The following is a 25,919-nucleotide window of genomic DNA, read 5'->3' as shown; positions in this document are numbered from 1 at the left end:
TTCAGGTCTGAAAACTGTATGCATTCCAAGTTTGATTCACGACTCCATGTAATACTTCTCTTTAGAACTATTTCAGTAATGAAAAAGTATGACATTATAACTTTAAAAAGTTGTGGCAAATGGAACTAAACACTTTAATTCTGTTTCTGAATTAGCAAGATATTTGCAAAGAATAAATCAACTCCATACCCCTCACAGTAACTAGCTACAAGTACTGTTACAAATACAGTATCTTATCAATACTTTTTAAATGTCTGAATTTAAACCAGAGGACAATTCCCCTCTCATCAACATTAGAAAATAATTAGCTTAGTGTTACGCAGAACACTTAGACAGCTAATAGCTTACAAACAAGGAACAAGGCATGCAAGGCTGACATTCATTTCTCATTACTGGTGAAGAGTTAAGAATGAGTTATCACCAGGAGGCATGTTCTCCTTTGCCACTGAAAAGAATAAAGTAAGGACAGACTCTGGCTTCAGTTCTACCACAACTGCACACAAGTTGTAGTGTGTCTCCACTCAGCATTGTGGAAATAGAGACAAGGAACATCTTTTCATCACCTCTCCCTAAGGCAACATTGAAACCTTCTGTTGCCTTGAGCTCTCTCATGTCATTCCCTAATCATTAACACAGAAACCTCTATGCCACATTGCCCCCTCCTAACCTACCCACTAGTGATCTGGAGATCATCTTCCCCGCTAGCAAGTCATCCAGAAGTATTTTTCTCAAAAAAACAAGAAGCTTGCCAGTATATTTTTCTAAATCACCCTTAAGGAATGGCTGATTAGTTACTACGAACACAGATGCCTCATCCACACATGGACCTGCAGGCTGCCTACTGCGCTTTTATGGGAATGCCTGGAAGCACACTAAAATACCTGGTTTTTTATACATAGGAGGTACTTTACACTCCACAGAATACCTTCTGGGAATGTCTCCAGCCATGGTTGTAGGTTTACTGCCTAGATGGACACCAGAATCTAGTCCTGCACATCATAAACATTTTTTAAAAAGACAAAGTCAATGAATGAAAATCACCAGGGGATGGGGGGAAGGAAATCAAAGCTGAATTTGAGAATTATCCTGCAACACAGTCAAAATTGGTAAAAGATGGGGTTACAAAAATCCCACCCTGAAAACAAAAAAAATTGAAAGAGATAGTAGTATCTTTAAAAAAACGCTAGGTTGTGCACTCTGAAAACAAATGGTCTCAGGAAGGCTTAAACACACTCCAGACCATTAAACCAGGACAATCTAGTAAATGCACTGTACATTCAAGATGAGAGCACTTTATGTCATACTGCAAAGCATTTTTTCTTCAGAGTATTACACACACGAAACTTGATCTTCTCGCTGAAACTCTTTGAATAGTCATGGCACAGGTAAAGAGCATTCTCAGTTCCAATATTTTCTGTGAGTCTTCTGAGATTATTCTTATCTTTGAGCCAGCAATAACCTATTTGTAAAGGTAACCTGAGTGTTAAAGTACTCTTAAAGGAAGCTATGAATGTATGCGGAAAAACATAACTAGAATAATAGGAAAAAAATCACAATTGGAATTTAATCTCAAAATTTGTCTATACATAGAAGCAAAGTTTTTGTGCATCAGAAAAACATTACCAGCGTTGTATTATACATTAACACATTGCGTTCTGTTGGTTTACAGTAATTCCCTTCTTTCTAAGAGGACAAACCAATAAAGGAGAAAAGGATCATTTTTCAAATATTGGTTAATTGTTTTTTCCTTTTGTAATCAAACCAAAGGGAGCTCATTTATTTACGAATATGGCCAAATAGCCAAAAATAAGGCCTTTTTACCTTCTGACGTGGCTGATTGGGGACTGAAACTACAACTGTATTACAGATTGCCAGAGCAAGGAAGAAGTCAGTGATGTACATTGCCTCCGAAGATAACTCGCTGCTAGCTTCTTCTGATTGTTGATAGGAATGAGAAGAAATTTGACTGAACTTCTCCAGCAGTTGTGTGTCTGGTACAACATCCGTTTCCTATTGATGAAATAAACAAAACTGTCCATTAGGATACAAACTTAATCTCAGTCTCTGGAGGTTAAATCAGTTACAGACGAACAAAGTGTAGAAGCTCATACAACTTCCTTCCTGTCAGATGCTGAGTTTGTTATACTAGGAAACAGAGGAACACTCTGGTGTCTTCACTGCTTTGTGCTAGCCCATTGAAAATGGTAAACTTCATGCCCAGACAGACAAACAGCAGAGTCTTAGTTCATAGACACTTCAACAGAGATTAAGTATAATGAATGCTATTTAGACACCTTCAGGTACAGAAGCAGAGTTTTTACCTCTTGTAACCTCCATAAATATTGGTCATCTAGATATTTCCTATTAAAAAACAAAAGAAAATGCCAGAAGCCTCTTAAAACAAAAGAACAAACTGTTATTAAGATGCAGCTCGTCATTTTAGCTGGAGTGATCATGAACTCACAGCAGCAAGAATCAAAGCATACACCTTCATGACCCAACAACCATCTGCAATGTCAGCTGCAAATAGGATGCAGCCAAGCAATCATGGGAGGCTCTGGTCTTGATGGAAGAAAGGATCTCTTAAATGACAAGCACTCTGATCAAATGGGGGTAAAAAGATATTCCTTCATCAGTTACTTCAGAAATTTAGCATCAAAACCAATAGCTTTTACTTACAATGGGGCTGCTGAAAGCAACATGTCCTGCGTGGAGAACATCACCTGCTCCATCTTCCCTTCCTAATACAGGGTAACTACCAGACAATGGATTCAAAGACTTTCTGTTCAAAGGTTCATTCACAGCTCTGCAGTTGTGTCTCCACCATTTTGACACATGGCTTGAAGAGTAACACTGACAATCAGCTGAATCCTCATCCTCTGAATCCATCTCTTGATAGGATTCCAACCTCTTTGCTATGGAAAGGGAAACAAAATTATTGTTCCATTAGCAAAAAGAAACTTGTCTAAAACACTGCCTGGAGGCTCAAGAAACAAAAACGTAAGGATTTAGTACACAGTTAAGAATAATCCACCATTTATGAAAAACAAAACCCATAACAAGCCATCACACTGACTTCCTGTTTGGGACACTGCACTTCAAGAGCAACACTCCACTGAAGTGAATCCAGAAGAGAGAGCAAAAATAATCAGGGTTCTAGACAACATGAGCCACATGGAAACAGTAAAATAAGCTGGAGTTTAGTCTCCAGAAGGGCACATTGATGGAAGTCAATTAATAGTCTTCAAGCGCATGAAGCGCAATTGCATAGAGAAAGGAAATAGCCTGTTTTCTATGCACACTGTGGGTAATAACAGACACAGTGGTCCTGCAAGACAGACCCAGGCTAGGTATCAGCAAAACTTTGTCAGAGAAGACATGACATACTAGAACAGAATGCCTGAGAAAGCAGTGAATTGGACATCACTAGATGTCCTGAAGAAACAAAAAAAAATATTCATAAAGAATGATAGCCACAACTCTGCCTTAGGCCGGAGAAATGAGACCAGATTACCTCCTACTATGCTTTCTAGCCTAATTATTTTATGACGGATCAGGATTGCATGCCAGTGGTTTGACAAGTACAGCTTCTAGCAGGAACTCATTGAAACTATGTTTATTTTTTCTGTATTGGACACCCCCTCACACAAACATACATATTTTCTGAGTATTTAACTGAAAAGCTTCTCAATAATAAATAATAAGGTTGGAATAATAAAACTTTCTATTGACACATCTAATGCCTTTGCATCAAAGACATAAATGCAGTTCTGTGCCCCACAAATCTAGCTAGGAAGATCAGTGGTGTAAAGAACCTCTGTAGCAAATGGAAACACACCTATGCTGTCACTTGCTTGTTAAGAACATTCCCAAGTGTGGAGTTCTGGGACACTGTTTGACCACATGCAAGAGGTTGCAATCTCAATCCAGACAGCACTGGATCACTATACGCTATTCAGCTTTCAAGTTTTTACCTGTCACTGTGAAAAGAGCATACAATGAGCATATGCTAGCAGTTCAATGTCTTCATCCACCGACAACACGGAAAAACTGTTCTGAGAGCTGTGTGTTACCTACTTATTTCATTAAAGTGTGAATACAAACAATGGCCTCCTAGCAAAAAAACAATGTTAACATATAGACATCTCCTGCAACACCATTAATTCCTTATTTTTTTCTTATTTAAAGTGGCAGCTACTGTACAGGAAAGAAGTGAAAAGTGGGATATTATTCTATTTTATGCAAACAGGAAACCTACCCACAGTTCAGAGTCCCCAGCTCTGGTGCTCAAAATGAGACGGAAATAGATTTATTATGTCACTTGTGAGACATTTTCCTCCTAGCCAAAGTGCAGGAGCTGAGCTATGTTCAGGAAATGAGCTACTGGATTTGCTAGCCTGTTAAGTTCTCCTTATTTCCTCTTGTCTTCTCTTTCTGGAACATAAATGAAAGTCTCCTGTCCTTCATCCTGCCATTCTGATGAGTACAAGAAAAGCAGGGAGACCAGAGCTTACACCTTCCTTGGCAGGCCAACTCCCTGATGTCAACATGAATTTAATAAAATAGCTCTTTAAAAAAAAAAGATAGGTGGGAACAAAACAAACTGTAGCTCTCCACAACTACCAAATATAATATCTCACATGTGGTATCGATACCTTTTGCCAGAAAGCAGCAACAGTGACTTAGTATGTGTTCATAGAGCAGGTTTGGACAACACATGCCCACTCCGCTATGCTTCCAGGCTGTTAAGAACCCTGCATGCTCTGTCTGACGTAAGGTATGCGGCACCTCCTATAACAGCACACGGCTCTGCTGCCATGGTCGAAGAGCCACAAGTTACTTTACACAGAACACTGCATGGGGGCACCTATATGGAGGATTATACTGAATCCCTGTCACTGCTGTTGTGTGCTTCCCTCATGTGCATCCCCTTATCCTGAGCAATACAGATATAAATGCAGAAATACATGTACAGACTAAGCGGCCTGTATGCAAAAGACTGAACTGTCTCACACTGCAACTCTTACTGTATGTAGCAGGAGCCTTGCAAACAGCAGCTCTACGCAACTGAACAAACGCACACCAGGACTAAAACACAAGACCTCCAACATTTTTCAAACTGGTTTTCAGGGTTCACATAATTTCTAGATTTGTTAAGAAGAAGCACCTGCTTAGTCTTCAGGTGAAAGACAGGGCATAGCAGGAAAACATAGAACCACAGAATCATAGAATGGTTTGGGTTGGAAGGGACCTCAAAGATCATCTAGTTCCAACCCCCTGCCACACTAATATTTTTGGAAGATGACTCTAAGTGAACTACTAGCAGAAGTATGTGGTAGATACACTTTCCCTGGCACAGTGAGACCCGGATCAGCCACAGCTACATCATTTGCACTACTCTCTGGTTTATCTCCTCTGAAATACTTTTTCTTCCTTTAGGAAATGGTCTTAAAATATATTCTACTTTTTATTTAAGTTGTTCGTTCATCAAGTTTGAAACTTAAAAATATTTCTTCTCACTTTTCTGTTGTCATCCTTCCCAGTATAATTTTGCAAAGCCAAAGAAGCACCTGGACACCCACACCATAAAATTTTCAAAATATGTGCAGAAATTACTGTAAAAATGGTTTGTAACCATCTGCTCCTGTGAAACAACAAAAGAAGCGCCGGACCGATTCATTGCTGTGGCCAGCAGGGTGTGCCTTTTGCTCGCAGTTGTGAGCTGTTCTATCTGGCAGCAAATCCATCAAAACCACAAAGAGGGGGTTTAATACACAGCTGTGCTTCATGTGTGCACCTGTCAGCACCTCACCTCTGACCTCATATGGAATACTTGCCTTGTTCCCCAGCAAAATAGCAAATGTCTGCAGTCACTAGTACTTACATGCAGCAACGACAATAAAACTTTGTAGTTTTATCTAATTAACAGCTAATTGCATCAAAGACTTAATGTCACTGCCCAATTTTCTCTTGTGTTCTGGAGCTGTATCTTCTCCTGGACCCCAGAAAGCTTCAGGTATGCTCTCATGCAATGTGTATTGAAAGATGCCACACTATTAGACAATGAGGCAGCAACTATCCAGTAACACTGCTTGTTGAGTTTTTGGCTGACAATAAAGAGGTGTGTAAGATATAAGTAAGAATACAGCAGTCATTATTTTTGATGGAGGTACTTATCTTTGCAGCCTTAACACATATGTACACACATCTGCTTGACTTGTACCTTAACATTACTGTTAAAACTCTGACTTTAGCATGTATTTTATTTGGGTTACTGTATCCTCAAGGGCAACAGTACATCAAATCGAAGCCTTAAGATACACTACATAAAGATGGTACACTGCTACGGCAGTCAACAGGATGCTTGAACCCTAAAATGCCAGGTAAGCACTGGCACTCTAGTTGAAGAAAAAAAAAAAGAAGACAGACTAGATAGGCAATTTCCAACGTTCTAGGTTCTGAATACTGCAAGGAGAGAAGTCAAATACAGCAGGCATGACTTCTTCCAGAGCAAGTAAAGATTATTTCGTTTGTGGTATCAAATATGTTGGAACTTAAACTAGCTGCAAAGCAGCACCTTACATACAGCCTTCAAGTCTCAACACACTGAAGGGAAGCTAAGAGATGTTATGAAGGGATGCAAATGATGGAGAAAGATGCATGGCTATTAGTAGGATCAGTCTGAATTCATACCTCCTGTGAGCGTGTATTGCCACAGGAACCTCATGAAGTCCACTGGACTCCTATCAAAACTTTCAGCTTCTCTGAGAAGAGAAAAACGACCCACTCTGAACACAGGTTTAGTGTCTTACCATTTTCCTCATGGCAATACTCCTGTCCTGCAATGCTGCATCTCCGAAAAACCATCTTATTTTCAGTGAGGGTTCCAGTCTTGTCAGAGAAGATATACTGAATCTGGCCAAGGTCTTCAGCAATATTCAGTGCTCGACACTGAATTGTTGAGTCTGTTTTCTCATGGTAAAAATCAATGTCATTCTGTATTAAATAAATTTGTCCCAATTTGACAATTTCAATTGAAACATAGAGAGAAATTGGGATCAAGACCTACCAAAATAAAACATGGTGATTAAACAAAACCAAACTCTTTGGCCAGTTACAAACATGAAGTAGCTCTACCGAAGCCGAAGAGTTACTTCAAGGATATAAATAAGATCAGAATATGACCCATGTTCAAAGCAGATCAAAGTTACCTGTAATAAAATGATCATCGTCCAGAACATATTGAACCCTGCTAATGCTGGAGAAATCGATTTCCCATCTGGCTCAGGGATGTTAAAAAAAGGTATTTCTGAATACCTACTTAACCAAATTCCATGGCCTTGAAAACAAGAACAAGGAAAAGTGAGTCAGTCGTATGTAAACAGTTCATGGTCATGGTGTTAACTGTTATACTCTGCAGTTCTTTCTAAGCTTTTAAACTACCATTTTATCTCAATTTTTGCTCAACAAGAACCCTATTAAAATTAATTAAGTATCAATGCACAGAAGAATAAATACCTTACATGCATTTCTATCAACAGCATATCATAGAACTAAAGGAATACTAACTACACTTGACAACCCTTTTTGTTTTTCCCTAGAAAACCTCTGGCAATAAATTGTATTATCCTTGCTTGTCCAGTTTTTAGTTAAGCTGTGAACATCATGTCATCATTATTAAATGTAGTCAGAAGACATTTTTTTAAACATGTTTTAAACACCTTTTGATTTGCCATAAAAGCTAGTCTGGTTAGATTTACTCAAGCTCACTATTTAATCAATCCCTAAAATATCAAGTCCTTACAACTCTGGTCACACTAGGCCCCTCCCCACAATGCTGTACTGTTGCGGAAGTTTTCTGGCTGCTACATGGGCTACTACAATAGAAAGCACCTGTGCCTCGTCAGGACAGGTGCTGTGAGTCACGTTGGTCAGCCGAAGACCACGTGACTCATGGATGGTTAAAGGCGGGGCACTCCCAAGAGGGAGGGGGGCAGTTCCCTCCTGGAGACTGGAGTGGTAGGAGCCCCTGGAGAGCAGTGTCTTGAAGCTCTCTGTTTGAAGCCTTTGATTGCGGTATAGACCTTTGGAGCAAAGTAAGACCTTCTGATATACGAGGGGAATCACAACAACCTTCTGGGTTGTGATTCCTGAAGAACATGAGACCAGTGGTCTGCGACAATTGGTGACCCCGATGTGATTTGTTGGAACGGGAACTACTTGGACTGCAGAATGAAGTGTGGTAGAGCCCAGTGAAGCTCGAAAGCAGCAGGAGAGCTGCGAATTGATCAGCTTCGACTTAGACATCTGGAATGAGGTGAGCTGCTGGGAACGGAAAATGGGACAAAACTTTGTAAAGGAAAATCAGACCTTCACTTTCCTTAAATCTGCGGGAATGGCTGCGGGGGCCAATATAAGTAATGAAGATTTATATAATTTACTTAACTGGGCAGCGGGACACGAAGACCTGGTTAGCCTTACTTTCACCTTTAACCTAGAACTTTGAAAAGGTTGGGATATAAGCTACTTTGTGAAGTAGTCCTTGGAAAAAAGGACTTAACTGATACTGACCTGCTGTGTACGTGGAGGGCCCTAGATAATATAATTCAAAAGGGGGTGGCAGAAAAGGAGGAAGATGAATTAACAGACTATGCATCAGCAAGTGAAGGGTATGAAGGAAACAATGAACTGTCTGAAGGAGGACTGGCCCCAGACAGTGTGGACAGCGAATTAGATGTATCCTCGCTGTTCACGGAGATCAATAAAGTTGCGGGGACTATGCAGGGACTCTGCCCCACCCTGCAGGAGATATTGGAGCGCCCCCCACCCTTTGCCCCAGCAGCCCCCCCTTCCTCCTCAGGATGTGTCACGCCTACGGCTCCGCCGCTTGATCTAATGGCCCCACCCCCGGCAACTTCATATCCAGCAACATATATGACACAGGTACGAGCCATGCAGCCAGCACTAGTGCGCCAGGCCGTGACAATGCTGCAAGGAGTATCCCAGCAGTTAGCAGCTGTAGTGGAGATATTGCAGCAGGCCATGACCCCCCCTGCAGCAAAAGAGATTTTAGGAGAAACTTCCAAAGCAAGTGACAGCTCAGCTGGGGAGTTACCACCGGTTTCTTCACCAAGGGAAAAGTTGCTAGAATCTGTCTGTTTATTGGAACCAGACCCCTTGGGAACCCCTACAGCGACAGTTCAACCTCGTGACCCAGTCTGTTTCTGGAACGAGGTAAAAATGAAAGCAATAGAGGCTGGGGACTGGGACTTGGTTCAAGTCTTGGGGTTACCAGTCAGTAATAAAAAATTATCCATGATGGAAATGGGGGGAAAGCCGAGTGTATTCCCTGTGGAACTGGCCCTCCCGGGTTCTAACCAGCCCAATCAACACTTGGGCTGGTCATGGAAAGTCATACAGGATATACAAAAGGCAGTAGCACAATATGGGCCAAATTCCCCAGCAGTGACACAATTATTGCGATTGCTAAACCTAGAGATATTGGTACCGTATGACTTTCAACATCTGGCTCAGGTTATGTTCCAGCCAGTTCAACGCTCCATTTTTATGAGCACTTGGAGGCAGTTGGCCGATCGTCAGGCACTACACAATATACAATTACCTCAAGGCGACCCATGCTATGCCGTTGGTACAGATGTCCTGATGGGAACGGGTCAAGTATTTAGCAATCCGGCAATACAAGCCCAATGGCATCCCCAAATTCTTGAGCAGGTCAAACAAATAGGGATGCAGGCCCTCATGCGCACCACAGAAATGGCGGAGCCCCAAGCGAGGTACTCCACGATCAAACAAGGGGTCAAGGAGCCTTTTCTACAATTTGTAGAGCGATTACAAGGGGCAATAGAAAAACAAATATATGACAGCAATCTACGGGCCCTATTGACAAAACAACTGGCAAGGGATAATGCCAACACTGATTGCCGAAGAGTTATTGAAGTACTGCCAGGGGACCCCTCTTTAGAGGAAATGGTCATTGCGTGTGCTAAGGTCGGGTCTGTAGAGCATGAAATGACTGTACTAGCCACCACCTTGATGGCCTCATATAATAAGAAACAGAAGTGTTATAAATGTGAAAAGATGGGCCATTTTGCAAAAAACTGTAGATCAAGGATTTACACCAACGGCCGGTCAAAAAATGACAAAAGAAGAACTAAGAAATATGTGACATACAGCCCTAGCAAGCTCTTTGCGGGAGCAATACGGGAGCCGCAGGCCAGTCCAGAAAAGAGCCCTGAGGGAATGTTACGATAACCCTTTGAAGGAATGTTACGGCAACCGCAGGTTAACCATCAGGAAAAGCAGCCAGAACAGCCAGGGTGGATGTATCCAACATCATCAGAACAATGGATATATCCACTGCCGACTTGGTATGATAAAAAAATATAAGAATCACTTCCTCATGATCCTAGTCTTAAAGGTATCCAACACAGTGGCTGTACATGGGATCGGAACGTTAAGAACCCCTAAAGGTCATTAGATGTTTTTTCAAAAAAAGAGGGGGAATTGTTGCGGAAGTTTTCTGGCTGCTACATGGGCTACTACAATAGAAAGCACCTGTGCCTCGTCAGGACAGGTGCTGTGAGTCACGTTGGTCAGCCGGAGACCATGTGACTCATGGATGGTTAAAGGCGGGGCACTCCCAAGAGGGAGTGGGGCAGTTCCCTACTGGAGACTGGAGTGGTAGGAGCCCCTGGAGAGCAGTGTCTTGAAGCTCTCTGTTTGAAGCCTTTGATTGCGGTATAGACCTTTGGAGCAAAGTAAGACCTTCTGATATACGAGGGGAATCACAACAACCTTCTGGGTTGTGATTCCTGAAGAACGTGAGACCAGCGGTCTGCGACACTGTACATGCATCTCATGTTACCCAAAAAATCCTAAGGGAAAGTAGGAGTTTTGCAGAGCAATTAGTGAGAGAAAAGAGAAATGAAATGGACAAACAGGTTCCAGACCAAAGAACTCGCACCAGGAACATACTTCTTGACCACACTCCAGATTAAACATGACAACACGAACTAAAACCTGGCAGCATCCCCAACCACTAGGGAATTGCACCTGGATAAAGGCACTTTCCAAGATGGGCTGTTAAAATGAATCAGCCCCAAAATAGAACACTAAGCATTGTAGGCTGACAGAGGAAAACAGTAGAAGTCTGATGATTCTCACTTACCTATTGCACCAGTTAAACACATCAAAATTAGAAGCAAAACACACCAAAGAATATCAGTGTTCACTTTTCTTTCCAATTTACTGCGCTTGCAATGAGGACCGCTGTTATTCAGCATGGCTTTGGTTTCATGACCTATAACCACAACATAGGTTGAAATTCTCTAATAGCACGTATCAGAACCATAAGTAATTTATATTTCCAAAGCTCTGGGAAATGTGACATTTCTGTTAACTAATATTTGAAGAGATTGTAAATTTGAGCAAACTAACTGCTCCTGCAGTATATGAATTCTGTCCTAAAGAAAACTGAATAAACTAAACCAGAATCTGTCATGTACACATTAACATAGTCTATCGTATTCCTTCCTATAGAAACAATTTAATTCCTGACGTTTTGTATATTATTTCTAGTATTTTCTACAAAATCCTGCACCTGCATTACAACTCTCTGGCTGGATACATCATATTGATTAGTTTAAAAACCTCTGCCCTTTGATACAGAACACTGAAGAACAGTACTAGCTCCAGTCTTGGACCAGAAAAAAATCCTAAGCAAGCCACACATCTCCATGTCCATTTCAAAATCTGGGTTTACCATCTCAATTAATAGTTGAGGACCTGTTCACACAGAACACAGTTGACCTCCCATGAATAATTAGACACATCAGTTCTTTACATTGTTAAAACAGAAACAAACCTAATCCAGATATGCTTTCTTAATGTTTCTAGCTATAGCTGTCTTCTGTTAGATTCAAGGTTTTACTCTCGTAACTCCCCTTTGCATGATACTGTTTCTTAGGGAACATAACTTGTATCCTGTTTGCAAGGCAGTCTGTGAAAGCCAGGGTGGTTCACTAACCTGCATATACCACTATGCCTACAACAGCTTCTGTGTTTCTTACTGTGCATCCTCGAAGCAGTAAGTTTTCCTTGCTGAGGCCCACTCGATCCTTGTTTGAATGCTCACTGAAAAAAACAAGCACATTACTTCAGCTGTAGGACTCCAGCAATTATCAGTCAGGCTTTGCAAAACCATCAGGGAGGAGATTTCCCAAAGAAGCTGGTAGTCACTAACTGCCATTTGGACATTTCTGATCAGACTTTTCAAAAGAATTGGGCAACATGCATGCAGATCACCTTTAAAAATCTAGGCATGTAGGCACTGTATTAAAATTTTCTTGTCTTTACAAGCCTAGCATTTGCCTGCTGGCATACGAGAAGTAGGCAACACTATCAAAAAGAGCTCAAGACGAACACTGGAAGTCTGAAAGTCTATGACTTGTACTTGGATTGCCAACATCAGAAAAAATTAGAATAAAATATAAAATCCCATTTTAAATATACAGTGAGCATCGTTATTCCTGTGGTATACTTCCAGTGCAGGTAGGCCCACTGTTTGTCAAGGTGTTTCCTCAGAGACTAAGATTTATACATATTTATTTTTCTTTTCATATTTCTAATATGTCAGTGCCCACAGGGAAGAATGTAAACATTATAACTCTCAAAAACTGAAAATCTGTCACCCCATGAAACAGTATTTTGTCTTCCTACTCTCTATAGAAAAATCATAAACCCATAAGAAGAAAAGACACAGATAGGCACGTTGGTCAAAACAAATCAGAGTAGGAGAGGAAGCCAGTCCTTCCAATTTCCAATTCTGAGCAGCCCATCCAATCAGGCCATGGTCCAGACCAAATACTGTAAATATCACATGTTACTAACAGCAGATTTAAAACAGCTATTTCAAATATGGAATACACAATTGCAAAACAGCCTGAACGAAGATGTCGAAAATATTCAAGACAAAATAAAAAGCACTAATGGGTTTTCCCAGTTCACAATCTGCCCTTCTGGAGTTCTGTCTGTTGGGCTGCACTCAGAAATGTAGCGGTGCAAACTGACTTCTATGTATATTGTCATTATTTTTTAAAGCAAACGTTACAAGCACTCTGAAAATTGGCATGAGCACCAAAGCAAATTACAACAGTTTAAAGATCCATCAAGCCTACTTACACAAAGCCTCGGAAGCGACTGAGGTCGTTGTTAGGACTTTCACACTCTATTCTACTGGAAAATTTTTCTGGATCAATTTCAGAGACCTAAAGCCATAGAAAAAAAAAAAACCCACAACAGAGAACTCAGACAAAATGTGATGAAACTTAAAAAAAATAACATAAATTCATAGGTTCAGATATTACTATCTAACAAATTAGCTTTGAAACTATAAGCTGCTGGTGTTGTTGATAATTTGTTACCCAGTGTAAACCAGACTTACACAGCATGGAACGACCTCCTACTAAATATCAAACTCTGGCAAGTATCAGTTGAACTGCTGATATTTTGAGAACACAGGAGAGGAGAAAATGGGTGGAAGAGTGAGGAAGAAGAAAAAAAAATGCAATAAGAACATCTTAAAAGCAGAGATTTCCCATACTTTTTTTTGCATGAGTCAAAAAAAAAAAAAGAGGCACTGTCTTCTCTGCAAGCAGCATTTCTTCCCAACGCCTGTTGTTTCCAGTGCTAATGCAAAGAAAGCAGGCAGAACTTCTTAATGATGTTTGAGCCACACCAGTAGCAAAGAAAGGGCTGTTATGAAAGACCAGAAGTACATGTTGCAAATAAAGAGCAGGTGAGATCCTCAGTGAAGAGAAAAGCCAAGCGAAACAAATATCCTTTATTAATAAAGGATGAAACCTGACAAGAAGTAAGAGAAAAAAACCAAAAGACTTTATCTTTGGAATTACCTGCAATTGCACTTGCAATTTAATTTCAATTAATGGCATATGAGTATGCCTCTAGCCTCTAGTAACTAAACAGAGGTGTTTCCAACCTGAGTACCTCCCACTAACTCTTTGGAAAGTCATTTGTTCTGCTCTTTAGAAAAAAAAGAACGACCAATTTAAGGTTTCAAACTCCAAGGATATATCTATAATTCACAGGTATAATTGCATACATCTTCTACATAATCACAGGTCTCTGAGAAGGCTGCACTCCCACAACTGAGTGACTTCACACTGGCAGAATAGCAAATGTGAGGTTAAAACACGATCCTGTAAGTAGAATTTGAAACTCAGAAGACATAATATTATTAACATATACCTCGTTGGCTTGATTAAAAATATTTTTTTTGCTATATTTTGCTGTATTGATTTGCTGCACTGTACTAACCTGAAGTCAACATGAACACAGCCTCAGATAGATAACCTTCAGTCTCTTTGTAAATTTAACTAATTATGAAAGACCTCTTTCTCCACTGATGTTTCTCATATTTATTTGTACAGGAAGTACAACATTTCTGTAAAATGTGAGACATTTTCAAGCATTTCGCATTGTATAATGATTATATAAAAAAGAGCACAAAGAGTAAGAACTATCCCCAAAAGGAAGTAAAATAGCCAAAGCAGTTGATTCTTTTCTTCTACAGCCTAAACGTTTCCAGATACGTATTTCTGGTGAAAGCATCTTATTTTTGAAGGACAAGTTTGACCCGGTCAAACAATTTGTAATGGCAGTGAAGGTGTTAGTTGGAGCTCCATGCAATACACCTTGAAACAGCAACCACAGAAACTCGAGGTGTAACCTCTAGTGGGCACAGAAGTTATGTCTATAGTCTGCCAGTATAAAACAAAGGTGACAAAAACTATGTCCAAAAGCAGGTATCTTGATACGGGCTCTAAGATGCCTCGGATATGGGCACTTCCAGGATGCATGGAAGAAAAGGACAGCTCTTCCCTCTTCTCTAGGTTTGAGGATGCTGCAGCTAGGGCTGGATTCAGTCATTGATCACATAGGCTGAGAAGGAAGTCACCAGTGCAGTCCTGTGGTCTTTCTTATAACGTAATAGGAAACATTCACTGCTCACAGTGACTTAGTGCTAATGGCATATTAGCTTCTTCACCCCAGTGAACCTGTCCTTGGTTCGGCTAACCATGAGGTGCAGAAGGAAAAGGGGATTAATCCCTTCTTAATGGGAAGCAACATTTGTTCATTAGATCGTGGAATCATAGAATGGTTAGGGTTGGAAGGGACCTCAAAGATCATCTAAGCTCCAAACCCCCTGCCATGGGCAGGGACACCCTCCACTACACCAGGTTGCTCAAAGCCCCATCCAACCTGGCCTTGAACAGTTCCAGGGATGGGGCATCTACAACTTCTCTGGGCATCCTGTTCCAGTGCCTCAGGGAGAGGTCCCTAGCTGTTTAATATAGACCTCTATGAATGACAAGTTGGTTGGAGATACTGTGTTCTGTGCCTTGTTACCCGCTGTTTCCTAAGAAGTCTCAAGTTATTTTCCCAATTTCTTTCCTGTTGTCATTTAAGAATTTAAAAAACAAATTATGCCATTCTAATTTGTTTCATGCTTTAATTTTGCCTTGCCTTCTCTTAAAGGAATCCCAAGTGCAAGAACAGGTGCCCCACTGGTAACTTTTTCATTGTGTTTCTACTTGCTCAGTCACAAAGCAGCAGGACATAACTCCCTCGCAAACAGCTTAAGTCTTTTTGGTCCTTGTCTTCAGATGTTCTTTAATTTGATGCAATTTATTGCTATTCTTCTGACCTTAAGAAATAGACAAGTCAGGCAGTCAGCCTTTTACACAGCACTGCCAGAGTCCTATTCAGCTTGAGTTTATAAGGACAAAGTCTCTAGCTGAAAGGTTTTACAGACCTCTAGAGGTCTGTAAAACTGACTATGGCTCTACATTCAGACACCATGCAGTCCTGACAAGAAGACCCTACAATGATTTTTTTTTTTTTTTCCTTCTTGCATTTGAGGAGAAAAATGAACTGTCTTGAATGGTGATGGAATTGTCACTTTTTTTGACAGTGTGACTCTTCCTAGCATTTTGATGCAAGTTTTCTTGCACCTCTTGACAGAGGAAACAGTCTCTTTCTTGAGTGAGACTGAAATCAGACCTTGGTAGCAGAAGCTGTATGAGGTCAGAGACACCTCAGTATGAGGTAAGCCTGTAGAACCATTTGAATTTTGCCTTGCATAATGATATGTACATACAGAAAGATGAAACAGTCCTTTCTGCCTTATTATTTTAAGATTAAATGAAGAAAAGAAAAAGAATTGCATGTCACTGTAACAGGACAAGAAACAGCTTTGTTCTTGGATATCGCATCATGCTTTTGGTATTACCATACTTGCTAAGTAACAGGGGAGTCTTAATGCACAACAAGGCACTCCTCCTCACTTCCTCACCACTGCTGACAATTCAGAGACAGTTCAGGTAATTTTATCTCCAGAGGACTACATAGTCTGCTCTTACGGACAGCACCAAGTCTCCCTGCTGTCATTTTCAGCATGGTATTTCAGCAGCAGAAATCAGTATCAGGTGTGCTGAAGAGTGCAGAAATGCCAGGATTCTTTGTACTTTTGATATCGTCTTCTCTATGCCAGTCTCCAGCGTTCTGTTTGCTAGATGCAATACCAAATAAAGTTTATTCGTCTAGTATTAAAACAACGGCAGTCATCTCTTCAGTATCTGAAAAGGCCTTATGAATTACTTATAAAGCCTTAACCATGTGGCTTCCACAGCTGAAAAGCATAGATCCACTGATATCCCACCACTACTTGGTATGCATAAATTCTCTGAGTCCCAGTCATGCTCCGTCTTGAAAGGGTGCGATGACTCAGTTAATGCTGTTCACAGTAGGCTTGTTGTAGAAAAGTTCTAAGAGTCTCAAAGGTTTTATAAATCCTTGAAGGACTAGAATTGGAGCTAAAAATACATTTGCAATATGAAAAAATAGCAAGAGAAGATAGTGTCTGCTTCTCTCTCTAGATCTTTACACAACACATAACCCTTCTAAAAAATTTCAATTTCTCACCCACGACATGATACAAACCATAAGAGACTTCTTGACATTTGTTATTTTTACTGGCTTAGATTCCTTGAAATAGATTTCCTTCTCTGGGTTAAGCAAACATGCAAAAATTTGCTTCAAAATAACTCGAGCAACAAATTAGAACTATGTCCCCTAGTTATTTTTCAGATGGGGTTTACCGATCTATCAAGAATTAGGCGATCTAGAGGGCTGGGTTGTTCGTGTTTTTTTACTTGACTGTCATGCCAACTTTCTTACACCACTAGAAATGCACAATTATCACCTGCTCTGAATATCCTTTCACCACCTGCCTCTGCTTTAGATTGGTTTCTCCATCAAGGCCTGCTGTTTCAATGTAACAGATCCCATCCAGGTCACTAGAATACAACAGCACCATGTCAGCAGGAATTATTTCATTACGTGAAAGCCGGATGAAGTCCCCAACATTGACGTTTTTCCAGCATTCATCTATGTATTTCTTCTCCTTCCTGAAATACATATAAAAACAGTATTTTTTTTACAAATGCATAAACTGAAAGCTCAGAGAAACACACTGTAACTACAAAATTACTCTAATAGTTAATTTATGCATTCAAGTCATTACAAAAACTCTGATGAGATAGTCTATTAGCTCAAGGTGAATATAATTACAAAGAATGAGCTCTGGTGTCCAGATCTTGTTTTTCTGGGAATTACATTCCAGGTACCCACCTAGAACTGTTTTAGCTCTATTTAAAATTCAGTCCACTTGCTTCCTGTATTTTCGTTACCCCAAGAAAGCCAACAGTGTTTTCTGGATTCCTCTTTGGGTCACCACTTTTTCTTGCAATTATGCAACGAAGCAAAGCAAACCTTCTTCCCTTCTGATACAGCCTTTCAAAAATGTCTGTCTCCCAAAATAATTAACATCTACCAGTAAAGCGAAGTATATTCAGCAACCACTCCACTGATGCTCTGAATATAAATACTTGTATTTACAGGCTTTTACAATATCTTTTCCATTAATTTTGAACATAAGGTACCAACACTGTATAATACTCAGGGAAGTCAATAAAAGCTCAGGCCCTTCAGCATTGAGTTGAAATTCTTTATTAATATGAAATATCCAGGCATGATGTACACAAGTCTGAACGTTTTCTATTTTTCATTTATAGCTGCTATTCTGTCCTCAGCTGAGGACATAAATTAGATAAAGTAATCACGGCAGTTTATTGCAAGCACAATCAATACAGAGTGGTGAACAGGATGCAAGGTAACAAGCAACAAGCAGTGCGTGATAAGCTTGTCAGAGGCACACAGTAGTAGGCTACTGCGATACGGGTGATGAAACACACCTACAGCTGCTGTTGCAAGCACTGCACAGGTTTGGATGCAGTACGTTTTTGTATGAACTCTTACGGCCCTTGGTGACTGCCTGGCTCTTCTGCCTTGCACAGACTAACCCTAGAGTTATGTTTAGAGAGAGGAGCATGTACACTCTACAGTCTTCATTTCTCAGTCATTCAGATTGGGATATAGTCTAGGCTGTGCCAGGGCTGTCTTCCACGTTGTGCTTCCTTCCCTGCATCTCATTCTAAGCTGGCTGAGAAGCACACTCCCACTGGGGAGCTAGGAAGCGTACCTAGCTTCTACAGTACAGACATAAGCTAACAATCTTTGCAATATGGCCACTGTACTTATCTACCAGCTTTAATGAAAGTAAATGCTTCTGATAAATAGTCAAATAGAAACAGATACTTGTAATGACAAGAAAATATCAGAAAAATATTCCCTGTATCAAGCTTTGTATCCATACCTTTCAGACCTGCATTATCTGACAGTACCCTTTTGAAAATGCTTGTCTACAAACAGATGGCACAAAGCCCACACAATTAATTGGTGTACCAATAACAATTTCTCCAGTGGAAGATAAGGTGGAGGTGGTTATACTGCTTTCAAACTGCAAACAAAGCAAAACCAGGAAGCAACAAAAGCTGACATAAAATTAAATAAATATAAGCCACATCTGTTTTCTCCTTAAGCTGTTCATCATTAGTTTTATAAACACATGGAAAACTGGCACAATGGAAAGCATGTAAAATTTAATTAAAGGTACAGCCACGTCTATCACAAGATGGATGGATTCAAAGCAACACTGCAGGAATTAACTTTCATACCAATACATTTCCTTGAAAATAAAAAAGGAAAAAAAAAAAAAGAGTGGAAGGAAAAATTTCTAAGTAAATTAACAAAAAACAACCTAAAATAATAGAGGTAAAACAGGAAAAGGGAAGGAACATTTGCTGAAACAGGATGTGACTCTCAGTTACTGAAGGTATGACTTAAGCTGTAATAGCTGCAAATGTGCTGACAAAGTAAATCTGTTCAGGAGACTGAGTGAGCTGAAAACTAGTGATTTTTTTGTTGTTGTTTAGAATTACTCTTCAGATATTGAAAACAACATCATCAAACTTTTTACGTAGGCCAATTTACCCTGCTATGAAGGCAAAGTGAGTCCAATTAGGGTACAACACCAACTGGAGCAGAATGCCCTGATCACTCCACAACAGCATTCTTTTAGCTCATCCTCCAAACAGGATGGAAAGGATTTGAGAACCCAGGAGGGAAGTGGGAGAAAATTACTTCCATGGCCAGCTTGTATCTAGAAGAGTTAGAGAAAGGATAGATATGGAAAGGTAAGCAAGACAAAGTAAGCTCATCAGCAAAGAAAGTGTCATGGTTTAACCTGGCTAGCATCTAAATGCCACATAGCTGCTCACTCATCCTTCCTCACCCCTAGGGAATGGGGAAAAGAATTAAAGGAGAAAAGAGAAGGAGACTTGTGGGTTGAGACAAGAAAAAAAAAATAAATAAATAATAAAAAAGTAATAATGATAAAATAATAATATATGAATATATAATGATAATAATATATACAAACAAGTGATGCACTGTGTAATTGCTCACCACTGGTGATCAACGCCTGTCCTGTCCCAGCAAGCGATCCCAAAAGAGAAAAGTCCCAACACCACAATCCCGGACAAGTGAAAGGCCCGAAAAGAGAGGAGAGAGATATAGAACTCTGAGACGCTGAGAGAGTTGCAAAGAAAAAATTCTCAACCTCCCAGTCAACACTCATCTATATACTGGGCATGACGCTGTATGATATGGAATACTCCACTGGCCAATTTGGCCCTCAATCCTAAAATCTAAGTCCAAATCATAAGGGAAGTTGTGGGCCCTTTTTCCCAGCCATGCTCCCCCCCAGCCTGTTGTGCTCCTGCACACTGGCAAAAACACAGGAAGCTGTAAAGTCCTTGATGTCTCAGCACCAACTATAAACATCGGTGCGCTGCCAACATTCTTCTCATAACAAATCTCATCCGAGATCCAAAACACAGAGCTCTTCTATCTACTAAAAAGAAAAACTAACTGTCCCAGCCAGAAAGCTGTCCCAGGACAGAAAGCAATAGCATCATTAACGTGGCAAGATAAAAATATCAGCTGCAAAGTTGTCAATTTCTGCCACTAACTTCTATGGGAATTTTCAAGTGAACTGGAATTTGCAAAACCAAGAAATATTTGGACATTAAAGATTTTGTGATGAAGCAAACTTTTGATTTATCCTTGAAGTAACTATTTACTAGAGATTAAAAAAAAAAAAAGAGAGAAAAACACTGGTACTCTTGCATCCCTACATTTTTTCTAACTACCATGTATTTCACTGAAAACTACAAAAACCTATTTGCCTGTGCTGGAGTGTTGGGATTAACCCTCAGGAGACGGCAAATATTTCTATTTTAAATCTCTACCTATTTAATAAACTTGGGACTGAAAGTATACGATCTTTCTTTTTACTTCATGCACCTGGACAAGCCCCATTTTCTTTTTGCCAGGCTGGAGCCTGGGAGAGGAAAGAAAAGCTAAAGGTAAAGAAGAATCTTGTATAAAGGATTATTCTTTCCATAAAGAAAAACTGGATATGAAATCATATCTGAATTTCAAATATACACAATGATTTCCATAAACATGCCTTTGAAAGAACAGTAATTATAACACATCTACATGTAAGGCTTGGAATGAAAAAGAAATATATTTGAGAGAGAAGAAAAACGTATCGGCCAACAAAGTTATCCATCCTGCTGCTGCTGCAGCAGATGGATCACGCACATACTCTTTATCCAGTTCAGTACAAAGTAAGACAAAAAGTTTAACCATCCTTAGTAGTAGGTCAGAGGGGGAATAAACAGATTTTTCCATCATAATCACCGTACCACAGTTCTACTGAAATGACACGAACTACACGGTTTTAACAGATGCTCAAACAGAAGCGCCTTACACTTTGTAATACGCGGTTACTTCAATAAGATCCTACTACTTTAAAATGACAACTTGCTCAAAAGGCACAAGGACTTGATGACAAGTATTGAACATCTCAGCAACAATTACTAACTAACTTAAAGTGCACATTAGCACATTTTATTGTTTATTGGTATGTTTTATTACTCCACAAAGGAAAGATGAGACAGAAAAAGCTCCAAACATTTTCAGCAACAACATTATCTTATTTTATCATATTTTCAAGACAGAAAAAAGCTTTCCTGGACAAATCAGCTTCAGGCTCTGCGTATTTAAGTCTGAATACAATTGTTCTGATCTATCACATGGATAAACTCCAGAACTCCAAAAAGTAGCACGTCGAAAACTCTGCAAGTAGGGATGTCAGACATTTGCTATAAGCAAAAGCAAATAAGGGGAGGGGGCAGAAATCAGATTTGTCAAAAAAGCACAGAAACTAGCATCTAGCTGCTCAGATAGATTTATCAAGGCACTGACCCTGGCACATTTTGTCGTGGACAACGGAGTACAGTGAAATGAGTTTCTATTACACACACTTAACTTTGTATAAAAGCAAGCCTCGCAAGAGTTCAAGAAGCAAGGATCACTGGTCTTCCTGAAACAGCTTCATCTAAATTATCTTCAGATACAAACAGGTGGCAAGCGTGACAACGACTGCTTAGTTATGTTGAGATAGCAAGAAGAGTCATTATACTGGGGACTTGTCTCAGTAGTCATGCAGGTATCAGTACCTAATGTGTAAGTAAAATTACACAGACAGCATGTACAATGTATACAACTTCTCCAGATGAACAAATATACAGGAAGAAAATAACTGGAAATTGTTAGCTAGCTCTTCATCATGTTTACAATTGATATCACTATTCCTGATTAAATGCATGCACTGGAAGAATCATTATGATTCTTGGGATTCTTGTTAAAAAATCCAAGGGATTCTTGTTAAACAAGTCAAGAAATTCTGAATCCTAATGTGAGACTAATGGAAGTTTAATATAAAATCAGCTCACACATAGTGTACAACCATTTTTGTACCAATAAGATTTAATTATCCTGAACCACACCTCCAAGGCTTATTTTGAAAACCAGATTATACTCTACAAAATAAATCATGATAAACTAAGGAGGAAAAAAAAGTAACAAAAACTAAATACTCATAAGCACAAGAAGGAATTTTTACAAATTACGAACATGGCCACTAATCATTACATGTTTCTAGTGACAGGGAAGGAATAAAGCCAGAAAAGATGATCATTAATTAATTCTGATTCATTAACATTGGTATGAGATTGTAAGTAACGCAGAGTTTTAGCAATATGGATAACGAATGCTTCAGCTTTCTAGCAATGAATTCTTTCAGGGTACATGACAATTTATAGCAGAAACAATCCATCATCTCCTCTAAGCCTTCTCTGCAGACATGAAAAAGAAAGAAAACATTTATCTTTCCTAATAGCCCAATTACTTCCTTTTTTCAAGGTCAAATTTTTATAGGTTGAATGGAATGTTTCTGGGAAAGCTGCTATACATATTCATGTTTGCAGAACAAAAGCTGTTCGGTTTTCCTTTGGTGATATGATAGTCCAGACTTTTTCTATAGTTATGAGCTGGCTCTTACAATACCAATAGAGTATGGCAAATGCCAGAAAGCTTGAGATTCCATCTTCTGAGTAATATCACAGTATATTTAATGGTTACGTAGTATCAGTTGTAAATTTGCTGCATGGGCTGATTAAGGTCATGACTACAGTGCAGAGTTTAGAGTTTGGCATAACCAGCTAGCACATTAACATTTTAGAGAAGTTTGCTTTCAGTGTATTGCCTTCACTAGGAAAAAGTGTGTGTTTAATGAAAAGAGGGAGCTTTAAATGTGGTTTGGCACCACAACAACTACTGTATGTTACTCCTCGGACCTTATCAAATTTGTTAAAGTGTCTAACTGCCAATCAATCCTCTCCTACAGGTGCTGTTTGTGACAGCTACTACAACACACAAAAAGTGACATTTTTCAAACTACTTGTTTCTCTGCATGACCACAGAGCATGCAAGAAAAGATAAAGGAAATATAGTGGACCCTTCTTGTATTTTACAGGCTTTGAATGAGTCTCAGAATATCCTTTTATGACAGATATAAACGAAAAACAATTATGTGGCCAGCACTGAAGTGCACCAAAAGAAGTTTTTTGCCAGTTAATTTAAAATGTGATCAGTTTGTGTTCCTGTCTTATTATCCATGCAAAATAACTGCCTGTCAGTAAACCTCTCACCACTAGCACTCTCTACTCCTGACCTGCACCCACAGTCTGTACTACTGCACTCCTTAATGTTTGTACCAAACTATGTGATGCGCTCAATTAGAAAACTATCTCATTCTGTTCGGGAAAATGTTACTACATTATGAGCACATCCCAATATCATTAATGAGCTTTACCAATATAGTGATAAATTAGCGACCTCTGGATTTTCGTAATGCTTACAGTGATTTTAGAGGAATTAAAAATACACCTTTCAAAACAAATGCTACATACAGCTAGACTTAACTAGTCAAACTACCTTGGTTAATACAGTACAAACTCATACATGAACACTCATGCCTCAAGCAAACAATCATCTTTTTTCGGCAAATTTTACACTAATTTGATATCCTCTTAACAAAACTGGTGATAAAGACTCAACTAGACTAGTCCCTGAGCAACCTGATCTAATTAGACTTGCTTTGAGCAGGGGGTTGGACTAGATGACCTCCAGAGACCCCTTCCAACTTAATTTTATGATTCTATGAGTATCCAGAAAGTAAGCCAAAAGATTTATCAACAACTTTTTCACATATACTCATAATCAAGTAATAACAATAAATCAGCAAGACTGTTGTCTCTTACCTGCTGTATACTTTGGTTAGTAAGTTGTTTATTTGTTTATCCATTTTGTACTTTGAGTAATCTTCCAGACCATCTTTCACTGCAATGATTGTCAGAACTGCTACTAGAGGTAGCATTGTAATTTCTTTTTGGAAGGCTTCCACCAGAGGAACCCAATTTAGGACAACTAGAAACAGGAAATACAAATTGGCAACTCTGAAACAAAGAGAAAACATAGGAGTTAGTGGCACTAGCAGACGGTCATCCTTGTTCTCCTACAGACACTTAAGTTAGCAGTAATTCATCCTTTCTTCACCCCAACTGCAATTTAAGAACTAAGTATCCACAACTCTGTTCTCACTCTCCAGTCAATAGATAACTGCACAGTTGCTTAATATGCGTGATCAGAAGATGCAGAAACCAAGAATTTTCCTGTATTTTCAAACCTGTCCTCCAGGCATGTCTCCCAGTGAGGCTTTGGTGAACTTGCACTCTTCACGTTTCTAGGTCTTTTAAACTTAATTTTATCATTTCCTGGGGGAGATGACATATTTTTAAAAGGGAGCCAAACTGCAACCTCCCTGCACAACTTTACAAACCAGCAGTCCTCCAAGCAGAAAGTGGACAAAAAAGATTGGCAACAGAGAAATACATGAGGGAAGGAGAGAAATACATTTGCAGGAAACGAGCTGAAAATCCTACTGCAGATTGCTGTGTGGCAGTGCTCCAAGAGCAAGGAGTATTTCAATAATCCGAAGAACAGAACGAATGGAAATTACATAAACTATGGAGAAAAGGATTAGCTCAACACTGATGATACTCAAGTGACTTTGCCCAAAGAACACAGATCTTTTCAGAAGTGATAGGCAGGTCAGGATGAAGAATAGTTTTTGAATACCCATCTATATAGTAACACACACAATTAAATAAAAGGCTTCCACTTCAGAAGAATTACCATAATCAAAAGGAGTTCATTACCTGTGAAACTGTTCGAATAAATTCCGTGGTAAAAAATTTAATAAAGTATACTTAGTAGTCCGTATTTTGTTGTTCATGTAGAGTTTTGATACTTTTTCATACTCTTCCTTAAAATGTCCCAAACAGGGTATCACTATCCTATGTTTGCCAATAGTTTTTGATGATTGATAGCACTTGTTACTTGAATTGCTGCTGTTGCTACCTTCTCTGCCCTCTGTAGATATCAGTCGCTGCCAACGGTATCGGGCCCAGCGGATGGGATCTGCCATTGCACCTGAAATGCTTTATAATCCAAGGAGTGTCCTCTATCTAGAAACATGTTAAAATACAGCAAGTTAATAATTCTATAAAGGTTTTTCAACTAAAAAGTCACAGTTACAGTTTTAAATAAGCCTAAGAAAAAGTAATTTCCATGTTCTCATTAAAAAAAAAAACCAAACAGACAGTTAGGTGAGGTTAGGAATCTCTACTTCAAAGGTTGAATTTATGTGAATTTCATCTACCCTTTCAGGATTAGAGAGTTTGATTACTCTGTTTAAAATGCACAATATTTTTGTAATAGCATCGCACGTAAGCAGCCCACCCACCAGTTTCTTGTGCCGTAGTATGGTGAAAAAGCAGACAAGCTGCTAATTCTGCAGAGAACATCATTTAGAAAGGAATCCTTATCTCAGACACTGCAGTCCTTGTGGATGGTTAACAACCTTTATTAAACTCAGGAGCCAACAA

The 25,919-nt window shown here is 39.5% G+C and overlaps 1 protein-coding gene across 1 annotated transcript in view; it reads right to left on the bottom strand.

The window, feature by feature from the left end:
* Positions 1-25,459, bottom strand: part of ATP10D (ATPase phospholipid transporting 10D (putative)) — a 44,304-nt gene extending 18,845 nt beyond the window's left edge. The window contains exons 1-10 of the mRNA XM_086612302.1: positions 25,191-25,459; positions 24,234-24,428; positions 17,303-17,507; positions 13,201-13,286; positions 12,047-12,153; positions 11,189-11,320; positions 7,212-7,339; positions 6,813-7,065; positions 2,680-2,915; positions 1,822-2,010 (exon numbers count right to left, since the gene is read on the bottom strand). Coding sequence (XP_086468428.1) covers positions 1,822-2,010; positions 2,680-2,915; positions 6,813-7,065; positions 7,212-7,339; positions 11,189-11,320; positions 12,047-12,153; positions 13,201-13,286; positions 17,303-17,507; positions 24,234-24,428; positions 25,191-25,459 — 1,800 coding nt within the window. The remainder of the gene's footprint in view (positions 1-1,821; positions 2,011-2,679; positions 2,916-6,812; positions 7,066-7,211; positions 7,340-11,188; positions 11,321-12,046; positions 12,154-13,200; positions 13,287-17,302; positions 17,508-24,233; positions 24,429-25,190) is intronic.
* Between the last annotated feature and the right edge of the window lie 460 nt (positions 25,460-25,919).

Source organism: Tauraco erythrolophus, chromosome 5, assembly GCF_009769465.1.
Source record: "Tauraco erythrolophus isolate bTauEry1 chromosome 5, bTauEry1.pri, whole genome shotgun sequence".
Taxonomy (NCBI): domain Eukaryota; kingdom Metazoa; phylum Chordata; class Aves; order Musophagiformes; family Musophagidae; genus Tauraco; species Tauraco erythrolophus.
The sequence above is the reverse complement of the archived record's forward strand: the minus strand, read 5'-3'. Positions and strand labels throughout refer to the sequence as shown.